At 43.9% G+C, this 26,264-nt stretch overlaps 1 protein-coding gene and 1 pseudogene across 1 annotated transcript; both read left to right on the forward strand.

Moving 5' to 3' along the window:
• The first annotated feature begins 1,723 nt into the window (after positions 1-1,723).
• Fam124b (family with sequence similarity 124 member B) lies at positions 1,724-18,114 on the forward strand. The gene is made up of 2 exons (XM_051154005.1): positions 1,724-2,807; positions 17,338-18,114. The coding sequence occupies exons 1-2, from the start codon at positions 2,076-2,078 to the stop codon at positions 17,959-17,961; spliced, it is 1,356 nt and encodes a 451-aa protein (XP_051009962.1). The 5' UTR covers positions 1,724-2,075; the 3' UTR covers positions 17,962-18,114.
• Positions 18,115-20,947: 2,833 nt separating this feature from the next.
• On the forward strand, positions 20,948-21,775 carry LOC127196163 (60S ribosomal protein L7-like; annotated as a pseudogene).
• The last annotated feature ends 4,489 nt before the right edge of the window (positions 21,776-26,264 follow it).

Below are 26,264 nucleotides of genomic sequence, written 5' to 3' on the forward strand. Positions count from 1 at the left end.
TTTAAAAACAATCTGCATGCTACAAATTGTGTTTCTATAATTTTCTAATACAGAAATCTTAGGATTATAAAATTCAATTGGTTAAAATTGTGGGTAGATCTGAACAGAGGTGATTCCTTTCCATGGACTGAAGCTCTGACTTTAAATTTGGTTATTCTACTATTACCAAGTGGGCCGATCCATAACCTGCCGCCTTAGCTTCCCTGTAGTCAAACAAACAAACAATCAAAAAACCAAACAAAAACAAAAAACAAAACAACAACCAAAAATAAAAAGAAAAATCAAAACAAACAAACAAACAAGAAAACCAAGCAGAAATTAGATTAGAAAAGGAAAGCGGATTAACTGACAGTTTGGCCCAATCAGGGATAGAAAGAATTTATTTCTTCTCCCATTTTCCTGTGAGAGTTTTACAACTTATAGATGCAACCAGATCTGTAGACTCAGACTTACTGCTCCTTTTCAGGATTCTTCCACTGTTCCAGTCTTATTACGGAGGGGCTAAGTGTCTCCTTTTAGAATGAGACTGCCTAGCCCATTATCAGAACACAGGATCATAGCTGTCACACTATGGAAGGAGCCCATGTATATAAGATACAAAGTTGAAGGAAGTTACCAATAAACATTGGTTTTGACTAATTAGAAAGTCACAACCTACTGTGACTCACTGTAGCATTAACAACTTCCTTTTAGACATTCACATTTAGAAAACGGTGCACATCCAGACCCAGTGGCGGCAGAATTATCAGAATAGCATTTTTTTGTTTGTTTGCTTGCTGTTTGTGGGGTAGGGGTTTGCTATATTGCCTAGACTTGTCTCTATGTAGCCCAACTGGCCTTGAACTCACAGTGATCCCCCTGTCTCAGCCTCCTGAATCCTGAGATTATAAACACTTGCTAGCATGCCTGACTACTGAAGGATTTGGGAACTAACTAGGAGATCGTGTCAATGGTGTGATATTCTATTGAGGATTCAACAACCTGTATCCACAGGTATGTCAATTGGAAGTTGCTTTTCCTCACCTGAAGAAAAAGGAAATTGTGGCTGGCCTTCCTGACCCTAGAAGTGGCATCGAATGTGGGCCCTTCTGATCCTGGGTTCACATCTTCCCTCAGCCACTTCGCTGTGAGTTTGGGCAAGTTACTTGATTTTTTTTCTCTGTCTCTATGCCTCAATTCCTTGTCAGCATTGGGAATAATTACTCTCTTCTTTGTAGGTTTATAGGCTGATTAAATCAATTCATATAAAGTTTCAGTACAGTTTATCAATAGGAAGACACAATTATTACTGCCAGAGGAAGGCTCACTGTCTACAAAATTTACAAGAATCAAAGGTAGCTTAGTTTCTTAATGTCTTTTTAGTGCATGCAGACTCTTAGTTCGGCCAGGCAAACAGTTTTCAATGAGGCTAACACTACGTAGACAAATTATCTCCTCTTTGTGACCTAGAATAAAATGGTCGAAAAATGAAATAAAAGAGATGGTGGTGGAAGGCTCTGGCAAGCTGACAAGACTGGGGAGTTGTTTTAAAGGCGCCATTCTATTCAGGTGGCCTGGCAGGCCACGGTAAACATCAGGATATTTAAGTAGGAAGTCAGAGCCCATTGTGGTCCACCCAATGGACGTCTCTTCAGTGTAACAGAGCTACAGATCGCTATCAGCACAACAGAGCCGCCTCCTGTTCCTTTCGGCCTGGTCATTTCCTCTACTGAGTTGAATGTAAGAACCACCCACTGGAGTGGTTCTCAGCATTATAGGTTTTTAGGTCAAACAGAAACCCTGGGGAGTGCCTGAAAAAAACCAAGCAAATACTTCCATCTGCCCAGACCGGATGACATGGAGCAACTGCTCTCGTGTGTAACAGAGTCCACACTTGAGTGACATTCCCTGCTGGAGCATTGGAGGAAGCTTGGAGCATGTATGATCTGGTGAAGAGCTTGGTTCAGAAGTTGCTGAAGTTTTTCTAGAGGCTGAGGCCTCCGTGGGAGGCCTTGGTTCTTCTTAGAAGGCTGAACGGTGGGCTCTGCCGGGGAAGGGTGTGTGTGGCTTAGTTACCATCTTCCGGTAGGCCTGCCATGGATGAGACACAGGAGCCTCTAGCCTTGACTGTGCATCTTCTTGCGGACACTGGGAATGGCTCGCTTTTGCAGCAGGCTCTGGACCAACTCCTGGATTGTATCTGCCCAGAGGTGCGTCTCTTTCTGGTGTCTGAACGGGCCAGACCAGTGAATTACTATGAAAAATACCACCCCCGGAGGGTCCGCTTCCCAGGGATGTCTGTTTTGCTCTTCCTTCAGGAAAGCCTGGGACAGGAACGGCTGTTTCGAGTCCTGGACTTCCTTCAGCATTCACCCTGGCAGGGTTTCCCTACCCAGTATGCACAGGGGAGGCCTTGTCCTTATCTCCCTGCCAATCAGGAATTCTACAGCCTGCACAACCAGATGCCAGTGTGGGGCATGAGGCCTGTGCATTGTGGCACTGATGTCCTCAGGCTGACGCTGTACTGCAGTTTTGATAGCTACGAAGATGCCATCCGACTCTATGAGATGCTCCTACAGAGAGACGCCACCATGCAAAAGAGTAACTTCTGTTTCTTCGTCCTCTATGCCACCGAGGGCTTCAGCCTCCAGCTCTCTCTGAAGCAGCTGCCCCTGGGAATGCCAGTGGACCCCAAAGAGTCTTCTGTGCTTCAGTTTAGGGTTCAAGAGATCGGCCAGCTGGTACCTCTTCTACCCAATCCGTGTGTTCCCATCAGTAGCACCAGGTGGCAGACTCAGGACTATGATGGCAACAAGATTCTGCTGCAGGTATTTCATTTCTTGCGTTATCTGGGTGTACCCAAGGTTAACCAGAGTTGGTAGGGTCACAGCCTGGGCCCTAGAAGCTCAAACAAGCTAGACTTGGCCATCCATCCTCAGTAGGCCAATTAAAAAGATGAGTAATAGTAAAAGATAGAGAAAGGAGATTTATTCAAAGTGGCTACTTTGGGAGAAGAACAAATGAAGAAGCTCAGCGGCCCCTCCCCTGACATGAAGTCTAGGTTTAAATAGACAGCAAGAAGTATGCCTATTTAATTAAGCAGTCCTGGTGTGGGTGTGGCCCCAGCCAATGTCCACCCATCATCGTCTCAGCTCCAGCCTCCCCAGCAGGACAGCCTGGCAAGCCGACAACACTGTGTGAAATCTCTTTCTGAGAGTCAGGCTCCCCCCTCCTAGGGCTCATGTCAAGGCTCCAGATTTTCCCTCTCTGTAGCTTGAGATTCCTGAGGAAATTCGAGTTTCTTGGAATCCACTAGGCCATTAGTCTGATAGCCAGAGGGGGGGCACAAGTTTTTTCTTTAAAATAGCCTCATTCCTCTTGGAACAGTCATTCAAGCACATGGAACCAGGGGTGGCGGTGGGGGCGGGGATGTTAGCTACAGTTAACAGTCACAGACTTCAAATTATACAGGCTCCTCATGTGACAGGTAAGCAAGAACTGATTTGTGTGAACTCGTAGCTGAAAAGCCTGAGACTCAGACAATACTCCTTTCCCAGAATGCCCTTCCCCATGCCTGTCACCCACCCATATACAGCCTGCCCACTCTGGTTCAGCAGTTATCATTACTGGAAACTTTGAAGCCTTTTGCCAGAGTCGCAGCATGTTCCTGTGGTAATGGAGGCCTCCTCTGTGGTTCTTAGTCTTGTAATAAAAGATTTTAAGGGCAGACTCAAATGGAAACTCAAAGAGAGTAGGAAAAGAAGAAGGACAAGAGGAAGAGGAAGAGAGGAGGAAGCAGCAGCAGCTCAGGGAAGGCAAGCTGTAAATCTCAGAGGAGGGAGGTAGAGGAGAGAAAGAGAAAAGCCATGCTGTTTAAGTGTGCATGGAGGAAAAGGCATGTGGCAAGGAGAGAGCCTTAGAGAAGGGATAATGCCCAAAGTGTTATGGAAAGCACACTGAGAGGAAGGATGGAAAGAAGAATAGGAAACGTCACACGTATAGAGTAGCGTGAGTCCCCACAGGTTGCTGATCAGGGCTATGGCAACAGTGTCACGAGGTCTTTCCGTAGACCTAAGGAAGAGCAAGCCGCAATGGTGTCTGGGAATGTTAGCTTTGCGATGCTACTAGCATCATTTTGCAGCATTTTCTACCACTGTCCAACTTAAGAACAAATCAAGTTCAACACCTAGAATGCCTCCTAAAGAAAATCGGAAAACAACTCTTTTCAGCCGTCCTACTGAAGCTGACCTCAGCCAAGTGTTAACCCAACCATGATGGCTGCCATGTGCTGTCCCTACATCCCTATGATGTGTCAGCTGAGCTTCGACACTTAGTAGCTGTTGTGACCTTAGCTCAGTGAAGGTGATACTGCCATCTTCCTGTATTAAGGTTGGTGATCTGCGTGGAATGACACGACGCACACCATGATATTTTAGTATATTGTGCGCTGTGCTGAGATTTTTAAATCACTAATTTTATGTATTCCTTATAACAACCCTGAAATCATTATTGTTCCAGTTACAGATGAGAAGACGGACATACAGTTGTTTGTCCAAGATACAGCTAGGATTTGCCTGTTAGGTCTTAAAGTCTGATTGATTAGTGGTGGCGCCACAAAGGTGGGCAGGGTGGTGGCAGTCCATGTGCTTATAAATGTGTGGGAGGCACATGAGAGTCAAAACAAGTATCCTGTGGTGTCTGTCCTTGGGAAGTGATCTGACCACCCCCATCCTCCCTTAAGGCTTTATTTGTGAGCTAACCCTGGGTAGCAATTGTTGCCTTTCCCCTCAGGTAGCTTTCCTGCCATTTATTTGCCTTAGCCCATAAGATGCAAATTATACAGATTCTATCATAAATAATTCCTAAAGTCTCTTCTTTTTTCTTTGGGCAAAACACAAGAGATATTTATTGAACAAAAGGAAAAGCAAAGGAAAAGCTCCAGAAAACTGGGAAGGGACTCCCAAAACATGTTGTCAGAAATATTACTGGGGAATCCAGATTCCTTTTTTTGTGGGTTCTTTGACTTACCGAGAAAAGAATTTAAAAGCTGACCCAATGTGAGGAAGATGTCTTTGAAGCCAAGCAACCACCTGAGGACCTGAGTTCAATATCTAGGACTCATGTGGTGGAAGGTGAGAAGCATCTCCCATCTCCCACAGAGTTGTCCTCTGACCTCCAAACATATACTTTGTCACCAAGCAACTGCCTAATTGCTTAGAAAAGATGGAGAACTGTTCTTACTTTTAGATGCTTCATATACAACCCCCCAGATTCCAGGGCATCTGAACTTTCACATTTAGCTCTGATTACCCCTGGCTTGCAGCAGGGAGCATGTCCCTATTTGCTCCTATTCTGAAGGCTAGGTGATATCTAACTGGGAGACACTACTATATAATTAGTTACTTCGGAAAGTTGGGTCAAATTTGGGGAGGTTAGTAAGGTTTTTGGATCAAGGGAAATATAGTAAGGAATGTAAAAATAACTGCATGATCACAGGATGTTTTAGCAGTCTCAACACCTGTTAAGTAGGGACCCAGGATGTGTCTTTCATTCTTGCAGCCACCCTTGGACATCTTCACTTATCCAAAACACTGCTTTTGGCCACTTCTTGATCTCTTTTATCTATCCACAATTCGACACTTTTGGCAAACAAAATTAGGAACTGTTTTCTAGAAAATTCTACCGTGATTTCTTATCATAAGAATGTTTGAATAAACAATACAAAACTAGACTATACTATGCTATAGAAGCTAATGTGTTGTGTGTTGTAGCTATGGTACGGCCAGTTTTCTCTTAGAATGAAGTACTATCTTCAGGATACAAAGCCTGGTGTAAACTTTCTTGGGATCAGTGTTGGGACAATAGGGATGAATGATTTATGCTGTGGCATTTTGTAACTAAGTGGTCTAGGCCTTAAACATGCCTAGGACCCAGCCAGCTCTCCTCTCTGCTACCTTGATCTTAGCTCTATAGTCAATTCATAATGGCTCAATAAAGTGTCTGGACTAGACTCCAGCTAGACCAGCATAGACTCAATTCTCTCCTCTGAACTGATGGTTGTACTCAAAGAATGGAGTTTAATGGATGAAGTTTGTCCTGAGGCAAAGATCTGACCTTTGCTTTGGATGGTGTGTGTGTGTGTGTGTGTGTGTGTGTGTGTGTGTGTGTGTGTGTGTGTGTGTGTGTGTGTGTGTTCACACTGATGTATGGAACAGTCACAAAAGGGTAAAGTCCCTTCCCTAATGAAGATCGGTGTGCAGGAGGAGACAAGTGACGAATGTTTCAAAGTTCACATAAGATAAGAAAACAATGTCTGTCACTGAAGAACCATAATCACAGATTAACTGCTCTACAGATAACCCTCCATAGGGCTTGGATGGCCTGAGTATGTCTGATGCTAAATCCAGAGACGGGGGGGTGGGGGCATGGAGACATTATCTTGAGGAGGCATGCTGAGGAGTCTGGCGTGAGCTAGATGACACAGAAAGGAGCCAGCTATTGAAGGGAGGGAGCGTGTTCCCAATGGATGAGACAGGGTGCAGTACAGTACTTCTGTAGCAGGGCACATAAAGCACGTTGCCTGAGGCCGCATGTAGCTGCAGTAAAGGAAAAGATGCGGTATTTGAATGGACAGGTGGCCAGAGGCCAGGTCATCAGAAATATGGTCCATGATGGCATATAAGCGTCTAGAAGGAAGGCATCTTTTCTAGTGCATTTTTGTGAAGGTAGTATTGAAACTAGTGCTAAGTATATGGGAGGCATGTGCCTTCTGGTATGAGTGAATACTTGATAGCTTCTATTCTAACTTTAGTATAATGTATAGTTGCTGATGGAGCCAATGAACAGCACTGATATAATTTGTTTTATGAGAACCAAATGAAAGAACATACATTCAAGTGCTTCTGGAAGCCACATGAAAGCAGAGCAGTTGCCGCCTGTGTGTGTCAGAGAGCTGTTAGCCTTCTTCCTAAGAAGTTATATTGTTCATAAAAGTTCTTGTCATCACCCCAATCCAAAACTCCATACCCACTGAGCTGAATTCACCATTCCTTCTTCCTACTGGTCCCAGTGCTGGGCAACCTACACTCTACCCTATCTTCATGAATTTACCTGTTTAAAGCATTTCGTATAAGTGAAATTATGCAATATTATTTCTCCAGAAATAAGCAACTTATTCACTTATTCATTAATGTCTGTGTTTCCAAGCTGTACTCACCCAGACTTTATTACCCCCTCTTCTTCTTTTTTTTGTTCTTGCATTGCCATTCTCCATCCCTGCACCTGACTCACCTCAGGCAGTGACACACTTACTCCCACATCTGCACTTACTAGGAACCTGGGTTATGCTGTGCTTCACAGGGGGTGGCGTGGGGTATTGGCTGCTATAGAATAGCAACTTAGCATTGGTGGTTTGTCAGGGGATTAATGAGTTTTTAAAGCCCAGTTAACTGGAAAAGGTTTCCCACTCTTTACTAGTCTGGGGCTATTGCAGAGTCTGTTTGTATCTATCTAGTTTGCTTCTACGCCATTATTTTTCCCATCTTGGAGAAACTCTCTAGTTACCCTGGTGAAAACCATCAGTCAGCGAGACAAGGTGCTGATTCTCTTCATAGGGGCAAGCCTGCTCCCCAGCAGCTGAGCCATTCTTCGCCAATGCAGTTTCTCATCTTTTCCAAGTTGAAACTTGCATGTGAGTGATGACTGCTCTTCCTGTGTATCAGAGCTGCTGGTGCTCTCTGAACTTGGTCTCAATTTGTGGCATTTCAGTTTCTTAGAAAAAAAGATGAGCTCCCAGCAATCTTAATTCCAATAAAGGCATTTCTACTTTTTTTTTTTTTTTTTGGCAAGAGATTTATTTCCCTTCCAGGGGTTTGTCCCAATCACTCAGAATTATGTTTCCTTTGGAAATTTCTTGTTCCAACTACCCACACTCTATTTCTAGACTGACAAAGGTTGTCTTCCATATGGTCTTAAAGATCTCAGGCTTTCTTTCTCTCTCCTCTCCTCTCTCTCTCTCTCTCTCTCTCTCTCTCTCTGTCTCTCTCTCTCGTTCCTCTGCCTTAGAAAGATTTCAGAAACACCCAGCTATATGAACAAAAAAATAAAGAAGACAATATTCACTTCAAATTTCTTTTCTTTTGTTTTCTTGTCTGTGTTTAGGGTTTTGAATATGCCCAGCTTGTGAGCTACCACTGCACTACATGCCCCAAGCTTGAGTTTTCTTAATACGATTTCATGTGGCAACTAAAGGATAGCTAGGATCTTGATTTACAGATGTTAATTTTCCATTCATTTCTCTGTGCAAAAAAAAAAAAAATGGATTTTGTTAAGTCTTAGGTCTCATCTGTTTAACTGGTACTGAGTTCTTGTACAGGAATTTACTATGTTGGAGTCACCGTGCTCAGTTATCGGGCGACTATGATGAAGATGTCTATGATACCTTGCCAAAGTCCAGGGGTAGACGCAGAGGAGATAGACACATAGCACAACACACAAAAGAATGGCAAGTACTAAGGTCTGTGAAAGGAAACAGCAGTGATGGTGGTGACGAACACAGCCGTGCTATAAGTGGCATTTCCGTACACCAAGCACTGTTGCCATTTTATATTCAAGACAATCCTGTGATGTTGGCACTTACTGTTTTCATTTACACGTGAGGAATCTGAGGCACAGAAATACTAAGCAACTTGTATAAAGTCCTCCAGCTGGTCAGTAGCAAAGTTGCTATGTAGGGGTACCTGATGCAAACACAGTGACATTGAGAAGACTTTCATGAAGAAATGGTGTTTCTCCTCTCCCCTGGGGAGCTGATGGCCACCAGCTCACAGAGGCAAAAGGAGCAGAAGATGAGACACGGGGTCTGGAAAGCTGTAAGCACGATGGAGATCGAACACTCCAGGAACCACTTCAGGAGATAGTTCAACTTTAATCGGGAAGAACAAAGGCTATGTACCCCCTGGGGAGTGTATGGGGGGTTTCCAGGATAGGCATCCATAATTGGTGGTACCAGGCACTTTTAGGATGTTTGTTTGGCATTTGGCAGCATGATCTTATCATATGAATGGCAACACAGTACCTAATTATCCTATAGGCACAGGGAGGGGACAGCTAGTAGGGAGCTGTGTCAAGGGCCATATATAAAATGTGGTTACGGACATGTACATCTAAAGACACTCTCTAGACAGAGTCAGGCATAGAGCTGGAGGCCCTGCTGGGGAGAGGGAGTCCTACACCTAATTCCAAGCTTAGAATGGCTATCCAGACCACGAGAACTGCAACCTCAAATAGCAGGGTTCTTCCAACAAGATGATATATAAACTTGGAGGTGACAGAGATTAGAGTTTCCAGGAAAAAGGCTTGAAAGAAGCCCATCTAGGCAGAATGGAGGATAGATGAACACAGGCAATGGGAAAGAGTTATGCTCAAGGGGTTCAAAGAGTTAAGGGGAGAAAGTGATGAGTTCTCAGATAGTGAAGGGTGAAGTGGGCTAATCAAGGGGATTTGACTTTCACAAGCAGGAAGCCATTACAGGATGGTTAAAGCTCCCCCAAGAAGGGGGCTGAGAGTGGACTAGTGGGAGGTGAAGACCTTGGGGGAGGTGATGGCTGCTGTGGGGAATTCAGATAAGGCTTGCTAAGCTTTAAGGCTGCTAATGGCAGTGAGTGGAGAGGGAAAGATCTGCGGGATTGTGAGGAGGCAAAGTCTACAGTGACTGCTATACCTGGGGCAGGCAAAGGGTAGAGGAAGCTCTTGCTTGGGTAGCACAGTGGTCACCAGGGGACCAAGGAAGTAGAACAGAGTTGCTGTGAAGAGGGAGATGGATTCGGTGGTACAGATGCTTCTGAGAGTGCTGTGTTTGCCAGGTTGGACAGGTAGATATGAAGCTTAGGAGACTGATGCAACAGGAGATAGACTTACTGTGACCCTCCATTAGCTCGATGACTAAAGGTATAGCTGTCTCATCCCTTTAGCAAACCTCTAAGTCCAAAAAAATATTTACATTATGATTCACAACAGTAGCAAAATTACAGTTATGAAGTAGCAACAAAAATAATTTTATGGTTGGGTCGGGGCAGTCACCACAACATGAGGGACTGAATTAAAAGAAGGTTGAGAGCCACTGATCTAGAGTAAGTAGAAGGCTGAAAGGGGCTAGAGAGACGGCCCAGTTGTTAAATGCACTGGCTGCTCTTGCAGAAGTCACAGGTTCCATTCCTAGCATCCACATGGCAGCTCGCAACCATCTGTAACTCCAGTTCCAGGGGATCTGCCACCCTTTTCTGCTCTCCACAGGCAAGAGGCATATATGTCGTGCACAGGCATACATGTAGGCAAAACATTCATACATGTGAAATACAAATAATTTAAAAAAGAGGGTCTAGGTTATCTCTGGACCACTGTGACATTACATGAATCATCTGAGAAAAGGACATCTTTGTGGGAACCAAAAGACAGAGCGAAAGGGAGAAATGCAAAGGATTATGTTGGTCTATAAACTTAAAGAGAAGGCTGCAGATGCGAAGGGTACAGACCACAGAGGGCAGCCCTTCCAGGAGCTAACAACATCATTGACTGTAGATGATTGTGGTGACGGCCAGTTTGTTGACTATTAGGAGTAGGCGGAAGTCATAAGAAGGGGATTCGTAGGAAAAATGCAGCTAGAAAAAATTTAGAAACAAATTTTTGACTGAAGATCAGTATGGAGAAAGATAGAAGGGGAGAGGGAAGATAGCAGACTTTGAGAAACCTGATAAGTATCCAAAGGAGCAAGGAGAGGGAGTGAGGAAGGAGAAGGAGAGAAGAGAAACACTGGCTGGGGTCAATCAGTTGATAAGGATGGAGAAGTCAGAGGGTAATGGAGCTCACAGCACAGATAGGGGCTCGTTACTTTCCCATGGGCAGGATGGATGGAGTTGCAGGTAAGTTTGATGGTGGGAACTTGCAAGGTGTAACTAAGGATGGGGTTTGCTTTCTCTCTCACAGAGATAGCGAGACCCTTTGATGAGACAGCAGTGGACAGTAAAGGGCAGTTGTACCTCGAAAGCTCTCAGGACAGCTGACTGGGTACAATGCAGCTGTGCTAACCAGAGAGGGGTGACCAAAGGAACAGAAGGACAGAAGGACAGGAGGACAGAATGCAGCCTGGTTGAAGCTGGAAGCCTTGTCGTTGAACGAGCTTTCATAGCTATGTGCTTTTCTACACCCTGGGCTCATGTGAAGAAGAACTCCAATCCAAGGCTGGGAGTATTTGCTGGAGAAATGGCAGAAAGGAAGTGATGTGGGAGAGGGTGGCGGCAGAGGAGTGGCTGAAGCAATACTCATCTTTGCTCTGAAATTGGATGTAGGAAGACAGGAGACAAAGGTAGAAATCCAGGGACCATGCTGGTGTCAAAAATCAGGTATAACACGAGACTGGGCTCAAATTGGGTGCTTCAAAGGCAGAGCATTTTTATAGGAGAGGAGACCCACTGGAGGGACCAAGGCCCGAGGGAATCAGAACCAGAGGAGGGCACACAGGGCTGGTTCAGAGGGGCTCAGTGAGTCTGGAAGCTCAGGAGACTCCTGGCGTAGGTATAGCTGTGGCGTCAAGACTACTTTCATTCTAATTTGAGATTAGTCTATGCGGCAAGGGGAAATAGACTTATCTTTAAGTTTTTAAAGCTTTATTATTTGTTTATCATAAGAGATACATAGAGGAGGACGAGGGGAGAGAACAAGGGAGGGCAGAGGCGCCCACACACATGTGCACATATGCATGCATGCTTGCACACATGCCATTATGATGGGTACGCGGAGATCAGAGGATGGACACACGCATGTGCGCGCAAGCACGTGCACACTTGCATGCATTATGGTGACCTTTGGGGGGGGCGGGGAGAATTACTTGAGGGAGTCATTCTTTCCTTCCTGGGTTTTGAGTATCAAATTCAGATCATCTGGCTTAATGGACTTTACCCACGGAGTCATCTCTGTGGTTTTCACTCTTTCTTTCTTTCATGTGACATCTTCCACGCGTATATTCATTGCACACAGTAATGAGTCACAAACACAGGGTCATACAAGTCTACGCAATGCACTCTGATCATCTTCGCCCTCCTTTCTCCATATGCTTGCCTTTCTCATTCCTCCCCTCATACAATATCTCTTCTATTTTCATGTCATATTTTCCTGTATGTACAGTGTACTGGCTGGCTTTAACTGTCAACTTGACATAACCTGGAATTACCTAGGATGAGAATCTTAGTGGCGGGACCATCTACATCAGCTTGACCTCTGCAGAGTTGTCTTGACTGTTAATTAATGTAGGAAGGACCTAGCTAGCCCTTTGTGGGAGGCAGCATTTTCTAGACATGGGGGTCTCAATACTACAAGAGAAGAAAACTAGCTGAGAACGTAGCAAACAATTAAGAAAATAGGGTCGCATGCACTTACTTTATTATTCGCTTGACTATAGATGTAATGTGACTCAAATTCCTGACTTGATTTCCCTCTGTGATGGGATGTGGCTTGGAACTTTAAGCCAGATAAATCCCCTTCCCTATAAGCTGCTTTTTGTCAGGGTTTTTGATCTCAGCAACAGGAATGATACTAGAACATAGGATATTATAGTATAATTTAATATGTAAGCATGTATGTATATACGTAGAATCCTCAAAGGAGAGAATGTATGATGTATAGCTTTTTGAGTCTGATTTATTTTGCATAACATGATAATCTCCAACTGTGTTCATTTCTGAATGGCTGACTAGTATTCCATTGTGTGTATTTATGTCACATTTTCTGTATCCATTCTCTTATGTTTTAAAAATTATTTTATTTTTGTACATATATTTTTATATTACACACACACACACACACACTAGATTACCTATTGCAAGAAGAACTGTGACACAATCAGGAATTATATAAATGTTACATTCTTAGTGTTTTGGCTAGTATCCATTCTTTTAATGGGCAAAGACTGATTCTGTAAATTGGCTGTTGTGGAAAGTGCTGGAATAGACATGGGTTTTCTAGTATGCTTTTGTGATGTCATTTTGGGATATGTATCTGAAGACTCCTAAGCTAACACACCAGAGGTGTCTCGTTGCTCAAAAATGACATGGGGCCACAGAGTCAAACATTAAGAGTTTGTGCAGACTGCGTATTCTTATATTATCCCTGAGTGATTTCCAAGCATGAATAAAGCCATGACAGTTTCCATTCTAGAAGTAAAAGATGTCTTGTAGATCAAAGATGAAGATTTATGTTCAGAGGTCCTGTAACAGGAAGGGACGGCACTGGGCTGTTTGCAGGGTTGGGGGAATTCTCCCATGGACTGGTACATATGGGTTTTGCCCTATATTTTTTGAAAGGACACATGGAATAGTTTTCTTTAAAGAGTGAGAATTTGGAGTGTTTTAAGATTTTGGAGACATGACGCTGGAGAGATGGCTCAGAGGTTAAGAGCACTGACTGCTCTTCCAGAGGTCCTGAGTTCAAATCCCAGCAACCACATGGTGGCTCACAGCCATCTATAACATGATCTGATTCCCTTTCTTGGCCTGTAAGTGTACATGCAGGCAAAGCATTTATTATTATAATAATAAATAATAATAAAAAGATTTTAGAGACCTTACTTTTTAATCATATATACTTATGTAATTACATTTTTTTATATTCTTTGTATTTTATAGACTAAATAATACTACTTTTATTCAGGTTGAACATTCCTAATATAAAATTCTGAAGTGGGACTACTTCCTAGTCTAAAAATTTTGAGCTTCAGGGTGATGCCATGTGACAGGGCAGTTAGGTTAATAATGTATAAAATTACTTCAAAGCTGTGTGTGTACAGTATATGTGAAACATAAATGAGTTTTGCCTTAAGATTTTGGACCCATCCCCAAGATGCCCATTATGTGTATGCAAAAAGCCTGAAAAAAAAAAAAAAACAACTAAGTTTGAAGCATTTCTCGTTCCAGCATTTTGGATAAGGGATCTCCAACCTATAAGAAGATATTTTTATGTTTAAAAAAAATAAGCAGATGAAAGAGAAAGACAGGAAGGGAGAGGAAGGAGAAGGGAAAGAGGAGGAAAGGAAAGGGGGGATGGAAAACGGAATGGAAAGGGACAGTGAAGCGGGGTTAGGGATGTAGTGATAAGCAGTGTGTTGGGATGTCAGTTGCCCACAAGACACCACCCAGACACAGCTCTGCTGAGTCCATGGCGGTGGCATCCAGGTTTGTTTATGCATTAAAAGACACATTAGGGAAAAGTGAGCATTTTAAGCAGCCAGGCTACATCACATCTTTATCTGGATGCACCTGAATTTCAGGGGAGGGGCGGTAGGGCTTTTTTAAGTGATCCCCAGGTGATTGCAGTGTGTGGCGATGTTTGAAGACAGAAGTGTCTCCCATGGGTTTGTCAAAGGGCACACATATCAAGGTGCAGCAGACCTCCAGCCAACAAAGGCCCCTCAGTGCTGGCAGCAACTGATACAGGCAAGAGCGCCATGCTCAGGTGAACTCCATCCTGGAATCTCATTGGTGGACTGGGGTTGGGCATTTCGACGTGTACAGGTCTCCAGGGAATTGGCTTGACCCATAGATAGAATCTAGAGACTCTGGAGTGGTGGGCTTTGTTCTATATTTTAAAAAGTCCACAGATCTGGAAGTGGGAGAACTGAGGAAGATCCAGCCGTCAGGGATTATGCATGCGTTAGAGCCCCCAAACTTCTTTAGTAAGAGGCTTCATTCACGTTTGGGGCTTCCAGGTAAAGAATTTTAGAATAAAGACTTTGTGTGTGTGTGTGTGTGTGAGAGAGAGAGAGAGAGAGAAAGAGAGAGAGAGAGAGAAAGAGAGAGAGAGAGAATGAGAAACACTGATTCATTGATCTAGAGAGAGGAGAGATTGGACAATTATGGTCCAGGAACTAAGAATAGATTTCCATTTTTAAACGATTGGAAAAGAAATATGAAACATGAAAATGACACGAAATCCAAATTCCAGGGCCCACAAATAGGAATGAAACACATTTGCGGCTCGTCTCTGGCAGTTCAGCTGAGCTGGGCTGTTATCTCCACAGCGAGACAAACACTACATGACCCTTTCACAGGACATATTTGAAACTTCTAAAAGAAGAAATAGATGTCCCGGTTATTTTAGAGGGTTGATTTTGCAGTTTCTCTATTTATGTCACAGAGAAAATTTAGAAGAGACTATGTATGCCTGTCATTAAAGTTTTTTTGTGTGTTTGTGTGTATGATTTCAGCAATTGACTCATTGTAGACTTGCTTTTTGCCAACTCCCCCCACCCCGCCCCCACCGCCTTCTGCCTCTTGCTTTGGGAGACAAATGTACATTTCTCTCTCTTCCTCTTCAGACTACTTTTAGGGTCATGGTAGTTCACATCAAAGTCAGCACTGAAAGCATAGAGGCTTTACCCTGACCTCACAGACACACAGCTTTCTCTCAGATCCACCTCTTTGAAAGCTCTTTAGCTAGAGGCGGGGCCTCTTGTGTGCCTCCCCAATCCAGGCTGGGATTTTGATCTGGCCGGCTTTGTGCAGGTAACAATAGCTGTGCGCAACAGCCATGCCATGTTCATTTTGCAGCATTTCTCAACACTCCTCCTGCTGTTCTTACGTTTTCTCTATTTCCCTCTCCCATGATGTCCCCGAGTCTTGATTGTGTGGAAAGATGGGCTTGATATGGATGCCCATTTAGGGATGAGCTTATTCTCAACACTTTATTTTTGAGTCTCTGCATTAACCCCTGGCCTCTGCAGAACAGAAGCTTTTGTAGTCAAGGTTGAGAGCAGCACTAATCCACATGGATAAACATCAATGCTTAGGAGGTAGTCTGACAACGTGACCTTTTAGTAAAATAATAGTTAGTTCTTTCCTCGGGCCTATGAACTCCCCAGCAAGGCCACGGGCTTTGACCAGGCATAAATTCTGTCTTGTGGTGAAGGCCTGAAATCTGACTGCAAATTGTTGGCTTCCCCCATAATAGTCACACCACTCTCGAACCAATGGGTATATTTTGCCTAGAACTGGTATTGTAGCATTCAGAGTCTAGTGTTGGAGACAACCACTGATGCCTTTTCTCTCTCGCTGGCCTGTGCAGCACTTTTTCAGCACTAGCTAGCAGGCAGCCAGTTTCCTAGTCAGTTGATTTCTCTATGTTCTGCAGCACAAAGTGTATGGTTTCTTTCATGATAGCATCTTACTATGTAGTTCTGATAGGCAAACAAGAGCAATGCCAATAGCTGGTATTATTGTAGATGCCTATGGGGACTCCTTGAACAATAAATAAGTCATAGAGAGGTCCTAGACACTAAATTCTATGGTGACAACTGTCACTTGCAGAAATCATCTTGGCAGAGTGCTGTGCTGTGACTGAGGTGGGACACCATTCCCTGCCACCACCAACCCCCAATTCCAAGAATACAAGGATGGAAGGTGTTCCAATGAACTCCATCCCATGGAAAGGGAGGGCAGGCACCTGTAGAATGGGCATTTTGCTTACCAGTATTCTGAGATTAGAACTAGAATGCAATTTGTGTTAAATGCTAGAGCATACATATAAGTAGCCTTCCCCACCCCCACCCCCAGACAATGCTAAGCTCCACTGTGTATAAATGATACCTCAAGAAAATAAGGAATAGTTGTTTTTAAAAGTACTAGCCTGCCTGGGGTACCCACATGTCTTAGACACTATTTTTTTTTCCAAGACCGGGTTTCTCTGTGTAGCCTTGGCTGTCTTGGACTCAATTTGTAGATCGGGCTGGCCTTGAACTCACAGATATCTGCCTGCCTCTGCCTCCTGAGTGCTGGGATTAAAGGCATGTGCCACCACAGCCGGTGTCTTAGACACTTCTAAGAGGAATGGATGCCTTTATTAGCATGATCTAGTGGAGGTACCACCAGCACTGAAAAATTGAATCTCCATTCCGGTCCTTATCTTGACGGTGGCCACAGGCTTTGATTATTGTCTGTTGTAAAATATCACTTAAATTATCTGGTAAGGTCACTGAGCAACATCTGTGAACACCAATAGCTGGTATTATTGTAGATGCCTATAGGGACCAGGGCTATGTGAGTGTTTAAACAACTAAATCTGTTGTTAGAAGTGTCGCAGTGTGCAGTGAGCATTCTCAAAGTCTCAAAGTCATTGTCAAAGTCTTAGTAAATCTAAGAATGAGAGTGGGCTGTTTGCGGCCCCTTGTTAATCGTTACAATCAGGGTTATGTCTCTCTTCAGCTCAACTGGCTCCACTGAAGTCTGCTGGACTGTTGCCACAGCAGAGGGTGGACAAGGCTCCTGGTGCTTCTGGAAACCACGCTGCATGGTTCTTCCTTTTCTTGTCTCATAGGTCCAGCCGAAGCCAGGACTCAGTGTTAGAAATGGTGAGCGTCCCTTCCCAAATGGCAGCTTGAGAGGTGACGTGCACCGTCAGGGCTCCAGGCTGAACTCTGTCTCCACGCAGAGAACCTTAGAGCCAAGGAGCCGGAAGAACAGGAGCCGGAGGTTCAAAGTACATTCTCTGGAGCTTCCGCAGCCCAGTGGGACATCAGCAAATGCTAGCCACCCTTTGTGGAGAAGCCCTGGCTGGTCCTCCTTGGCGGAAGCCTCAACCACAGGCAGGCAGCAGCATCGACTGTCTATGCTCCTCGAACCTGAGACGAAATTGAGTGCCCTTAAGGACAACAGCTTTGAGAAACTTGAGGTGGAGACAAACGTTGACACTGGCTTCACTGTCATCAACTCCGAACCCAGGCGATCTTTCCTGAGCAGATTTCCCAGGGATTTTCAGAGCAGCCAGATGCCCTGCTCTTCCTTAGAGGCGACTACCTCTGCAGACCAAAGAGTCTTTAAGGATAGACCCCGCCCTCTGTCCCTTCCTGGTCAAAGGGACTTTGATGCAAAGAAGCTTATCTCAAAATGCTACCATCATCTTCCTGTCCAAGGTGAAGAGAAGGAAGAATTCTTTATTTAGCATAAAGCAAATGTGTTTTCTAAGACACAAGATAAGATAGAATGTTATAGAAATGGAACATTGTATTAATTGCATTTTTCATTGAGATGGCAATATTATCTGACAAAAGTGACTGAAGGAAGGGTTTATTTTGACTCACAGTTTGAGTGTAAGGTTCACACGTGGCTGGAAAGTCATGGAAACAAGAGTGTGAAGAACCTTATTATGTTACTTCTGCATCGGAGACCCGAGGGGATGAATACTGGGGCTCAGCTCGCCTTTTCCTTATTCCATCTGGGACTCTGGCCTGTGGAAAGGTGCTGTCCACTTTCAGGGTGGGCCTTCCTTCCTCCGTTGAATCTTTCTGGAAACACCCTCACAGATACACCCAGAGGTGGGTTTCCAAGGTGAGGAGTCTAAGTCCAGTTAAGTTGACAATGAAGACTAGATCTACAAACGCTGATCCAGGACCATCTGGTTTCTTGCTTGCGAGAGAGGGCCCCAGGCTCTCAATGCACAGGTTCACAATGCTTTTCCTTTCAGTATTAGAAGTGGGAGCAGTGTCCCTCAGAAGAATGGATAAAGAAACTGTGGTACATTTACGCTATGGAATACTACTCAGCTATTAAAAACAGGGGATTCTCGAAATTTGTGGACAAATGGATTGAACTAGAAATGATCACAATGAGTGAGTTCCCCTAGAAGCAGAAAGAGTCAAATGGTATATACTCACTTATATCTGGACACTAGCCCAAGGGGCATGTCCCATGAAAGTTTTCACTTACCAGGAAAGTGGGACAGAGGGGAAGACTTCCTATTGGGACTCTAGGTGAGAGAAGCAAGGGAGAATGGGGAAATAGAAGGATCCAGAGGGTCCTAGAAACCTACAAGTAGAGCATTATGATGGGCAGATCTTGGCCCAGGGGTCCTGCTCAAACTATGGCACCAGCCAAAGACAATACGTGCAGTAAACTTTGAACCCCTACTCAGATCTAGCCAATGGACAGGACATTCTCCACAGTTGAGTGGAGAGTAGGGTCTAACTTTCACACATGCTCTGGTGCCCCATATTTGACCATATCCCCTTGATGGGGATGACTGGTGGCACTCAGAGGAATGATAGCAGGCTACCAAGAAGAGACTTGATGCCCTACAATCATATATAGGAGTAGGAGGTCCCCCTCAGACACAGTCATGGGAGAAGAGAGTAAGGGGAAAATGGGAGGGTGGGAGGAATGGGAGGATACAAGGGATGGGATAACAATTGAGATGGAATATGAATAAATTAAGAAAATATATTGAAAAAAAAAAGAAGTCTGAGGGAGCTGACAGTTTGCTGGCCAGCTGGAAGGGAATCAAGCAAGGGAAGAAAGCCCACCCCTGAACTTCTCCGTGGCACACTAACCCAGCTACAAGTGTTGGCTCAGCACCTATCAAGGCATTGGCACTGTATGGAAATGAATCGGATGTGTTATGCAAATCTGATTAGTGTATGTAATATGGTTTTAATTTTTACTTGAGGTTGCATAGCTTATCCCCTTGGACAGTATGAACTTTTATTCTTTAATGCTTTTTAATTTTTATGTGACCTCCTTTGGAAAGTAGGCCCTGTTTACCATATACCCTCTTGTGGTTTTGCCTTTTAAAGTTCTTTGCATCTGAAATGAGTGAAACTCAAAATGTTTTAAAAATTATAAATACCACCCACCAGCCTCCCTGTTTAATTTGTAAAAATACCTGAAGCCAGAAAGCTAGGATAAAAATCAATGCTAGACCCTGAGATGTTCCAGGCCTTCCTTTTCATTTGTGTCTGTTGTTCTCTGAAGAGGTCAACAGATCTTGTTAAAAAAAAAAAACAAAAACAAAAACACAAAAACCAAAAAACCAAAAAACCAAAAAACAAAAACAAGGAAGCCACAGGATGCTTAGAAAATTCCAGATCTTCACTGCGCATGCAGAAAGGTTGTGTTGACTGAATTGCTAGAACAGGACCTGTGTTCTAGATGTATTTTAGATGTATTTTGGGGGTTTGTGGGGCTTTCTTATTCATTCATTTATATGTTCACTCAATACATATTTTTGTATGCCCTAAGTATTCATGGATATGATACTTAAGCATTTTATGGCCACCAAACCCAAAAAATATTACTGGTTTTGCAACTATGATAATCTACTGAACCAGCTCTTAAAAAGGTGTTGAAGTGCAAACTTGTTCCACACCCCGGGACCACATTTGTCATATAAGGATGCACTAAATGTGTATCATTGCTTTGATAAAATACCCCGGCAAAAGCAAGCTAAGGGAGGGGGTATCTTGGCTAGCCGCTCCAGACTATAGTCTCTCATGATGGGGTACTCCTGCTGGAAGAGTTTGGGGTCTCTGGGCCCAACGCATCTGTGGCCAGGAAGCAGAGTGTGAGGGCTCACCTGCCTTTCTCTTTGCCAGCCTGAGAAATGAGAAAAAGCCACCTACTTTTCGGCTGATTCCTCTCTTCTCAATTAATCTAATCAAGATAATCCCTCACAGGCATGGCCAGAGGCTTGCTTCCTAGGCATTCTAACCCTATCATGCTGATAATATTAACCAGCGAGTAGATAAACATTCATAACCTGTAAGTGGGAGCTGCGAATATTATGAATTGCAATGTACGGTCTTGAAACCATAATCACAAGGGACAAATTCTCTGTTGCTGAGATGCTAGAATTTGGAGATTTAAGAGATTAAAAATAAATGGAGTCCAGAGAGATGGCTCAGCGGTTAAGAGAGCTTGTTGCTTTTCCAGATGGCACACGTCCAATTTCTAGTACCCACATTGGGCAGCTTACAACTGCCTGTAACTCTGCCTCCGTGGGATCTCATTCCAGTTTCCACAAGCACATGCATGCATATGGTGCACACGTACACGTAAAATAAAATAAAAATAAATATTAAATTGATCCTGTCACCATTCTCTTGGATAGGCGTTATTGTAAGAATGTACATGCGCCTTTTTTTTTTTTTTTTTTTTTTTTTTCTGTCTGGAATCACGAAGGACATACCAGAGAAGAAAAAGAAGGTTGCTGCTGTGCCAGAAACCCTTTTTACAACTGAAGGAATTTCACAGAGTTGAAGATGAAGTGCCCGAGGAAGCAGTTTGCCCTGAAGACACTACAAAAGGCAAGGAGGAAGCTGGGCTATGAGAAGGCCACGAACTGTCATCACAAGGAGTGCAAGAGGATGTGCCTGACTGAGATTCGCATGGCTAGGATGGCAAGGAAAGCTGGAAGCCCGCAGAAGCAAAAACTGGCGTTTGTCATCAGAATCCGGGGGTATCAATGGTGTGAGCCTAAAGGTCCGCAAGGTATTGCAGCTTCTTCATCTTCGACAGAGCTTCAGTGGCAGGCACCTTTGTTACGCTCAAGAAGGTTTCAATGAACATGCCGAGGATTGTGGAACATTGGGGCGGCGGCGGGGGACTGGGGCACCCCAACCTGAAGTCTGTAAAAGAGCTCATCTATAAGCGAAGCTATGGCAAAATCAATAAGAAGTGAGTTGCCTTGACAAACAATTTCCCGATTGCTCCATCTCTTGGTAAACTGGGTACCATCTGCATGGAGGATTTAATTCTTGAGATCTATACAGTTGGAAAACACTTCAAGGAAGCAAATAACTTCCTGTGGCCCTTCAAACTATCTTCTCCGTGCAGTGGAATGAAGAAAAAGACAACTTACTTTGTGGAAGGTGGAGATGCAGACAACAGGGAGGACCAGATAAACAGGCTCATCAGACGGATGAACTAAGGTGTCACCCGAGGTATTTTTGTAATCTGGTCAGTTAATAAACACTCAGAGCTTGGCAAATTAAAAAAAAAAAAAAAAAAAAAGAATATACATTTTTATTTAGCTGCAGGCTTTTCTTTTCTTCCGTCTCTTTCCTTTCTTCCCCTCTTCCCCTGCCCCCTGCCCCCCCCTCCTCGGCCCACGGCCCCTTTTCTTTCTTCCTTCCTGTTAGGGATGGAACTGGAGGGTCCCAAGGATGCCTTTGAGGCAAGTGTCTTCCGGGTGCTGCGCTCCCAGTCCTGAGCTAGATCTGTCAAGACCTGAACACTCACACCCGAGTGGAGAGAAAGCCTCGCTGAGGTACAGATGGATCTTGTGGAAACTTGTACAGTCTGGCCTGGGAGCTTTGCTGAGAACACTCAGAGACCCGAGGAGAGTTGCAAGACAGATAATGACAGGAATTCTAAATTGATTTTTTTTTTTTTTTTTTTTTTTGTCCATTAAACACCTGCACATTCTTATGGCATTTTCTCACTACCTAACAGATTAAACTTTAATCTCGGAAAATAGAACGAGCAGTTAAGGTTGGTATGACTTTTTATAACAAAGTTTGTTTCTTATTCTAATTTCAGTTGAGCAATTGAATTGCCTATAAAAGCACAGCAGGGAGATGTTTTAAATTTTCCTTAGACTTTTTTGATGTTATCTCAATTTCTTAAACATAGCTGAGGATATGAGTCCACAGGAATCATAAAACTATATTGAGAAGTTCAAATATTCACCTTAGGAAATTGACTTGTAAAATAATGTCCTCTTAAAATGTCACCCATTCTCCCCTATTCAATGTAAAAATCCAATTTATATTATGGGATGGAAATGTCAGTGAAGCGGGTTGGGAATTAAAATCCTCTATGTATGTGACCTTGAACCCAGCTACTCTTTGGTCCTCTGGTGCCTTATCCACTGTAACCAAGGTTAGAGACATCTCAGGTAATGTATATTAAGTGCTATAAGTGTAGAAGACTTTCTATTATTGTAGTATATTTTATAGTTTACTATATACTGTAGTATTGATGTAATTGGTACTTCGAGCTCATAGTTTAAAAAGTCATGAGAGCAGTTTTAGTAAATCAATGAGCTCATTAAAAAAAAAAAAGACAAATTTACCTAAGATTTTCTTTTGACGATGTATGCTATTTGTTTTACCCGACTGGAAGATGATATATAGTAAATAACAGAATACACCATAACGTTCAATTGATTATATGCAACAGAGTAAGTTATGATCTGAGGGTGGTGGTAGTGTTTATAATCTTAGTGCTTCGGAGGGGAACAGTGAGCTCACACTGAGCTTTCTGTCATTAGACCTGTAAATTTCATTACTATGTCACAGACTATGTTTAGAAGCTCCAGAAACAGCTCAGGGCTGTGTGCCCTTCTAGAACCTTCTCAAAGCCCCTGCAGGGGCCCCTGGCTCCTTCCCTTTATCCCTTCTCCCTAGCCATTATGCTTTTTCCTTGTATTCACCCGCCTCCTTCCCTTCCCTCTCCTCTTGCCTCCTGTGTGAATTTCTCTTGTTCTTCAAACATTTTCTATTCCTTAGTTCGTCTGTTTGGTTTCAGGGACCCACAGGGGTTGGGGGCTGAAGGAGATGGAGGTTTGTCTCACTGTGCAGCTCAGGTTGGTCTCACCACAGTGAAGAAAGGGACAGAAGTGTCTGGCAAGACCTGATAACCTCCAAGCACTTCTCCAGAGTCTGTCACTCTGGACACCCATCCAAGGGGCCTGTTAGAATCCCTGTGTGGACCCAACTTAACATCTTTTTATGTCATGGTGCGCTCTCTCTCTCTCTCTCTCTCTCTCTCTCTCTCTCTCTCTCTCTCTCTCTCTCTCTCTCTCTCTCTCCCCTGCCCCCTCTCTTAATGATCCAATTAAATAATACAATTAAGCATGACTGAATTTCAGCAGGGTTTTTAGGAGTTTTTGATTTTTTTTTTTTTCTATCCTAAGCTTGTTACCAGAAGTACTATGGTAACATGCTCTAAAAGTTTGTGCTGTTGGAATATGGTGGGAATGTGGGTAAACTTTTCCCCACTCCCATCTTGGTTTCATCAAGAGGAGACATGGTAGATATTATATTAAATTCAATATTTTAAAAGTCATTTAAGTTCAGGACATGGTGGGAAGAAGAGCCCACTGGAAGTTGGAACTACAGAGCAGACCCCCATGGATTGCATGGCTTAGCACCTTCTCCACAAATGAACTGCTCTGTTTCATGCATTGCATCACCGTTGGGGGTGAGAGTAACCCTGATTTTCATGTGAGCTCCCAGAGGCTGGATTCCATACTGCTAGACAATCATTTTGGCCATGTAATTAAGAGCAATGAAATTCACGGACCAAATATTTTGCTAGCTGCTACCCTAGGAATTAATAATAAAGACAAACATAGCTGGGTGGCCTGGCTTTCTCTTAATTGTCCACCTAGGGATAAATAACTGGGGCTTCTCCCCTGCTCCCTGTCTCTTACTCATATTGAATTATAACAAGCACGGATTCACATGTGGCCAGAAGCTTTTTTTCTGTCTAGCTCTCCCTTTTCAAACCAGTCAGTTTCTCCAATTTTCATTTTCTCCATTTGACCAAGGACAGCCGAGGCACAGAAGGGAACCTTCGGATGACCCCTGAACTGGGTCCCAGGCTAAAACCTGTTTCTAGTCACTCCTGGTCTATATAAAAGAGCCTCGGTGATGGTGTACTGTCACCTAAGCCATGGCTTCCTCAGACACCTATTGGGAAGACTTGTCAGCATAGCACTTTCTATACTTTGCAGCTACAAAGACAATCAGGAACCAGCACCAGTGCTCTGCTCCAGGCTCTGTGCAGGCTCATGCTACTCAGCCAGCCTCTCTCTGACAAAACAGCACACTGCATATTTGGGAAGGGTTTGCCTTGGTCTGATTTGATTCTTGCAGTTTCCCATCAGACATTTCTCATATATACGTGAAAGAAGGTAGTCGCTGTAGCCAGAGAAGTGGGTTGCACACAGCAGGTGCAAGCTTAAAGGGAGACCCCACAGAGAGCTTTTGCAAAGGTGCAAAATACAAATATCTTTTCATCAATTTTGTCCTACGAAACAAACAACAACTACGCAGCCTACTGTCGGAAGAGAAGCCTGACAAATGCAAACCAGGTTGGCATCTGTTTCCCAGGAGACACAGTGAACAAGTCACCTCTGTAGGTGACTCAGCTTGTCACAAGGCCATCACTTCTGCTTTCAGGCACACCCATGTAAATCTGGGCGAGCCAAGTCACTTAACACGGGGTTTCTTTTTGTGAGGACTTTTGGTTCACATAAGAAAAGGAGATGAGGCGCTTCAGCCTGCATCCTAAACATTTTTTTCCATGTTTCACTGTGAGCATTACTTAGGAATGAGGTAAAAGTGCAACTGAGCCCTGGGTAGCCACCATAAGGTATGGGGAAGTGTCTTCATTCTGTGTTATGCTTAAGTAAAGATGGCAAGTTCTGTAACCATAGGAGGTACCATAGAGATACTTCAGCAGGAAGCTCCAGGAGGGGTGAAAACAGGCACATAGTGAGGGCTGGAGGCTGGTTAACCAGCTCAATTGATAGAGTGCTCACCCAGCGTGCAAAAAGCCTTAGACTCCATTTCTATTACTGCATAAAGTGGGTATGATGGTATGTGCCTGTAATTCTGGTACGTGGGAGGAGGAAGTGCAGGCAGACTGATGAGAAATTCAAGGTTATATTTGACTTCATTGTGAATTAGACACCAATTATTGGGGTGCATGAGACTCTGGCTGAGGAAAGAGAGAAAGACAGGCAATGATGGAATGAAGGGATGTGCCCTCAGCTGTCACACAGTACTGCGACTAGTTCTCACACTTCAACCGAAAGGAAGACCCAGGAAGTGTCGACTGTGACTGAAGCCTTAAAGTTCATGGTGAAAATTGCCCCAGGCCCTTGGTGTTGAGCGGAGAGGTAAGCAATGCCTCCTTCATTTCAGGGCATTCCGTCTTGAAGTTCCAGAGGCTGTGGAAACCTGCACAAGATAGGGTCCATCTTCACCCTTCCATGGAATGAGGAGGGACTCAGGGGATGAGGCAGCCAGTGAGAGGGTCACCTGCCATAGGATGGAGAGTGCTGGAGCTGGGATGGACAGGGTACCATTCTGTCTTGTGAATAAACTGTTGTGGTTAATTTATCAGTATGGCCTAATAGTGTTTATTATCAGGCGTATAATTATTACTATGGAGATATTTTCTAATCTACTATCAATCAATCAAGACACAAACACATGTTATATTTTAAATAACTTTAGTTAACCTGGGGCAGGGCAGATATTAATCCTCTAAACTACATCCCATATTGGGGCAGGTTTGGGGCAGGTATGGGGCAAGTATCCCATACCCTGCCCCAATCCCATGCCATCTGCTTCTAGTAATCTCTATTGAGCTGCCTCCTATCCATAATCCCAAATACCTGCTAATGTTCTTTATCTGGGCCAAATCCTCCATTCATGCTAACCACGTGCTTCTTCCTGA

The sequence above is a fragment of the Acomys russatus genome, chromosome 12, assembly GCF_903995435.1.
Source record: "Acomys russatus chromosome 12, mAcoRus1.1, whole genome shotgun sequence".
Taxonomy (NCBI): domain Eukaryota; kingdom Metazoa; phylum Chordata; class Mammalia; order Rodentia; family Muridae; genus Acomys; species Acomys russatus.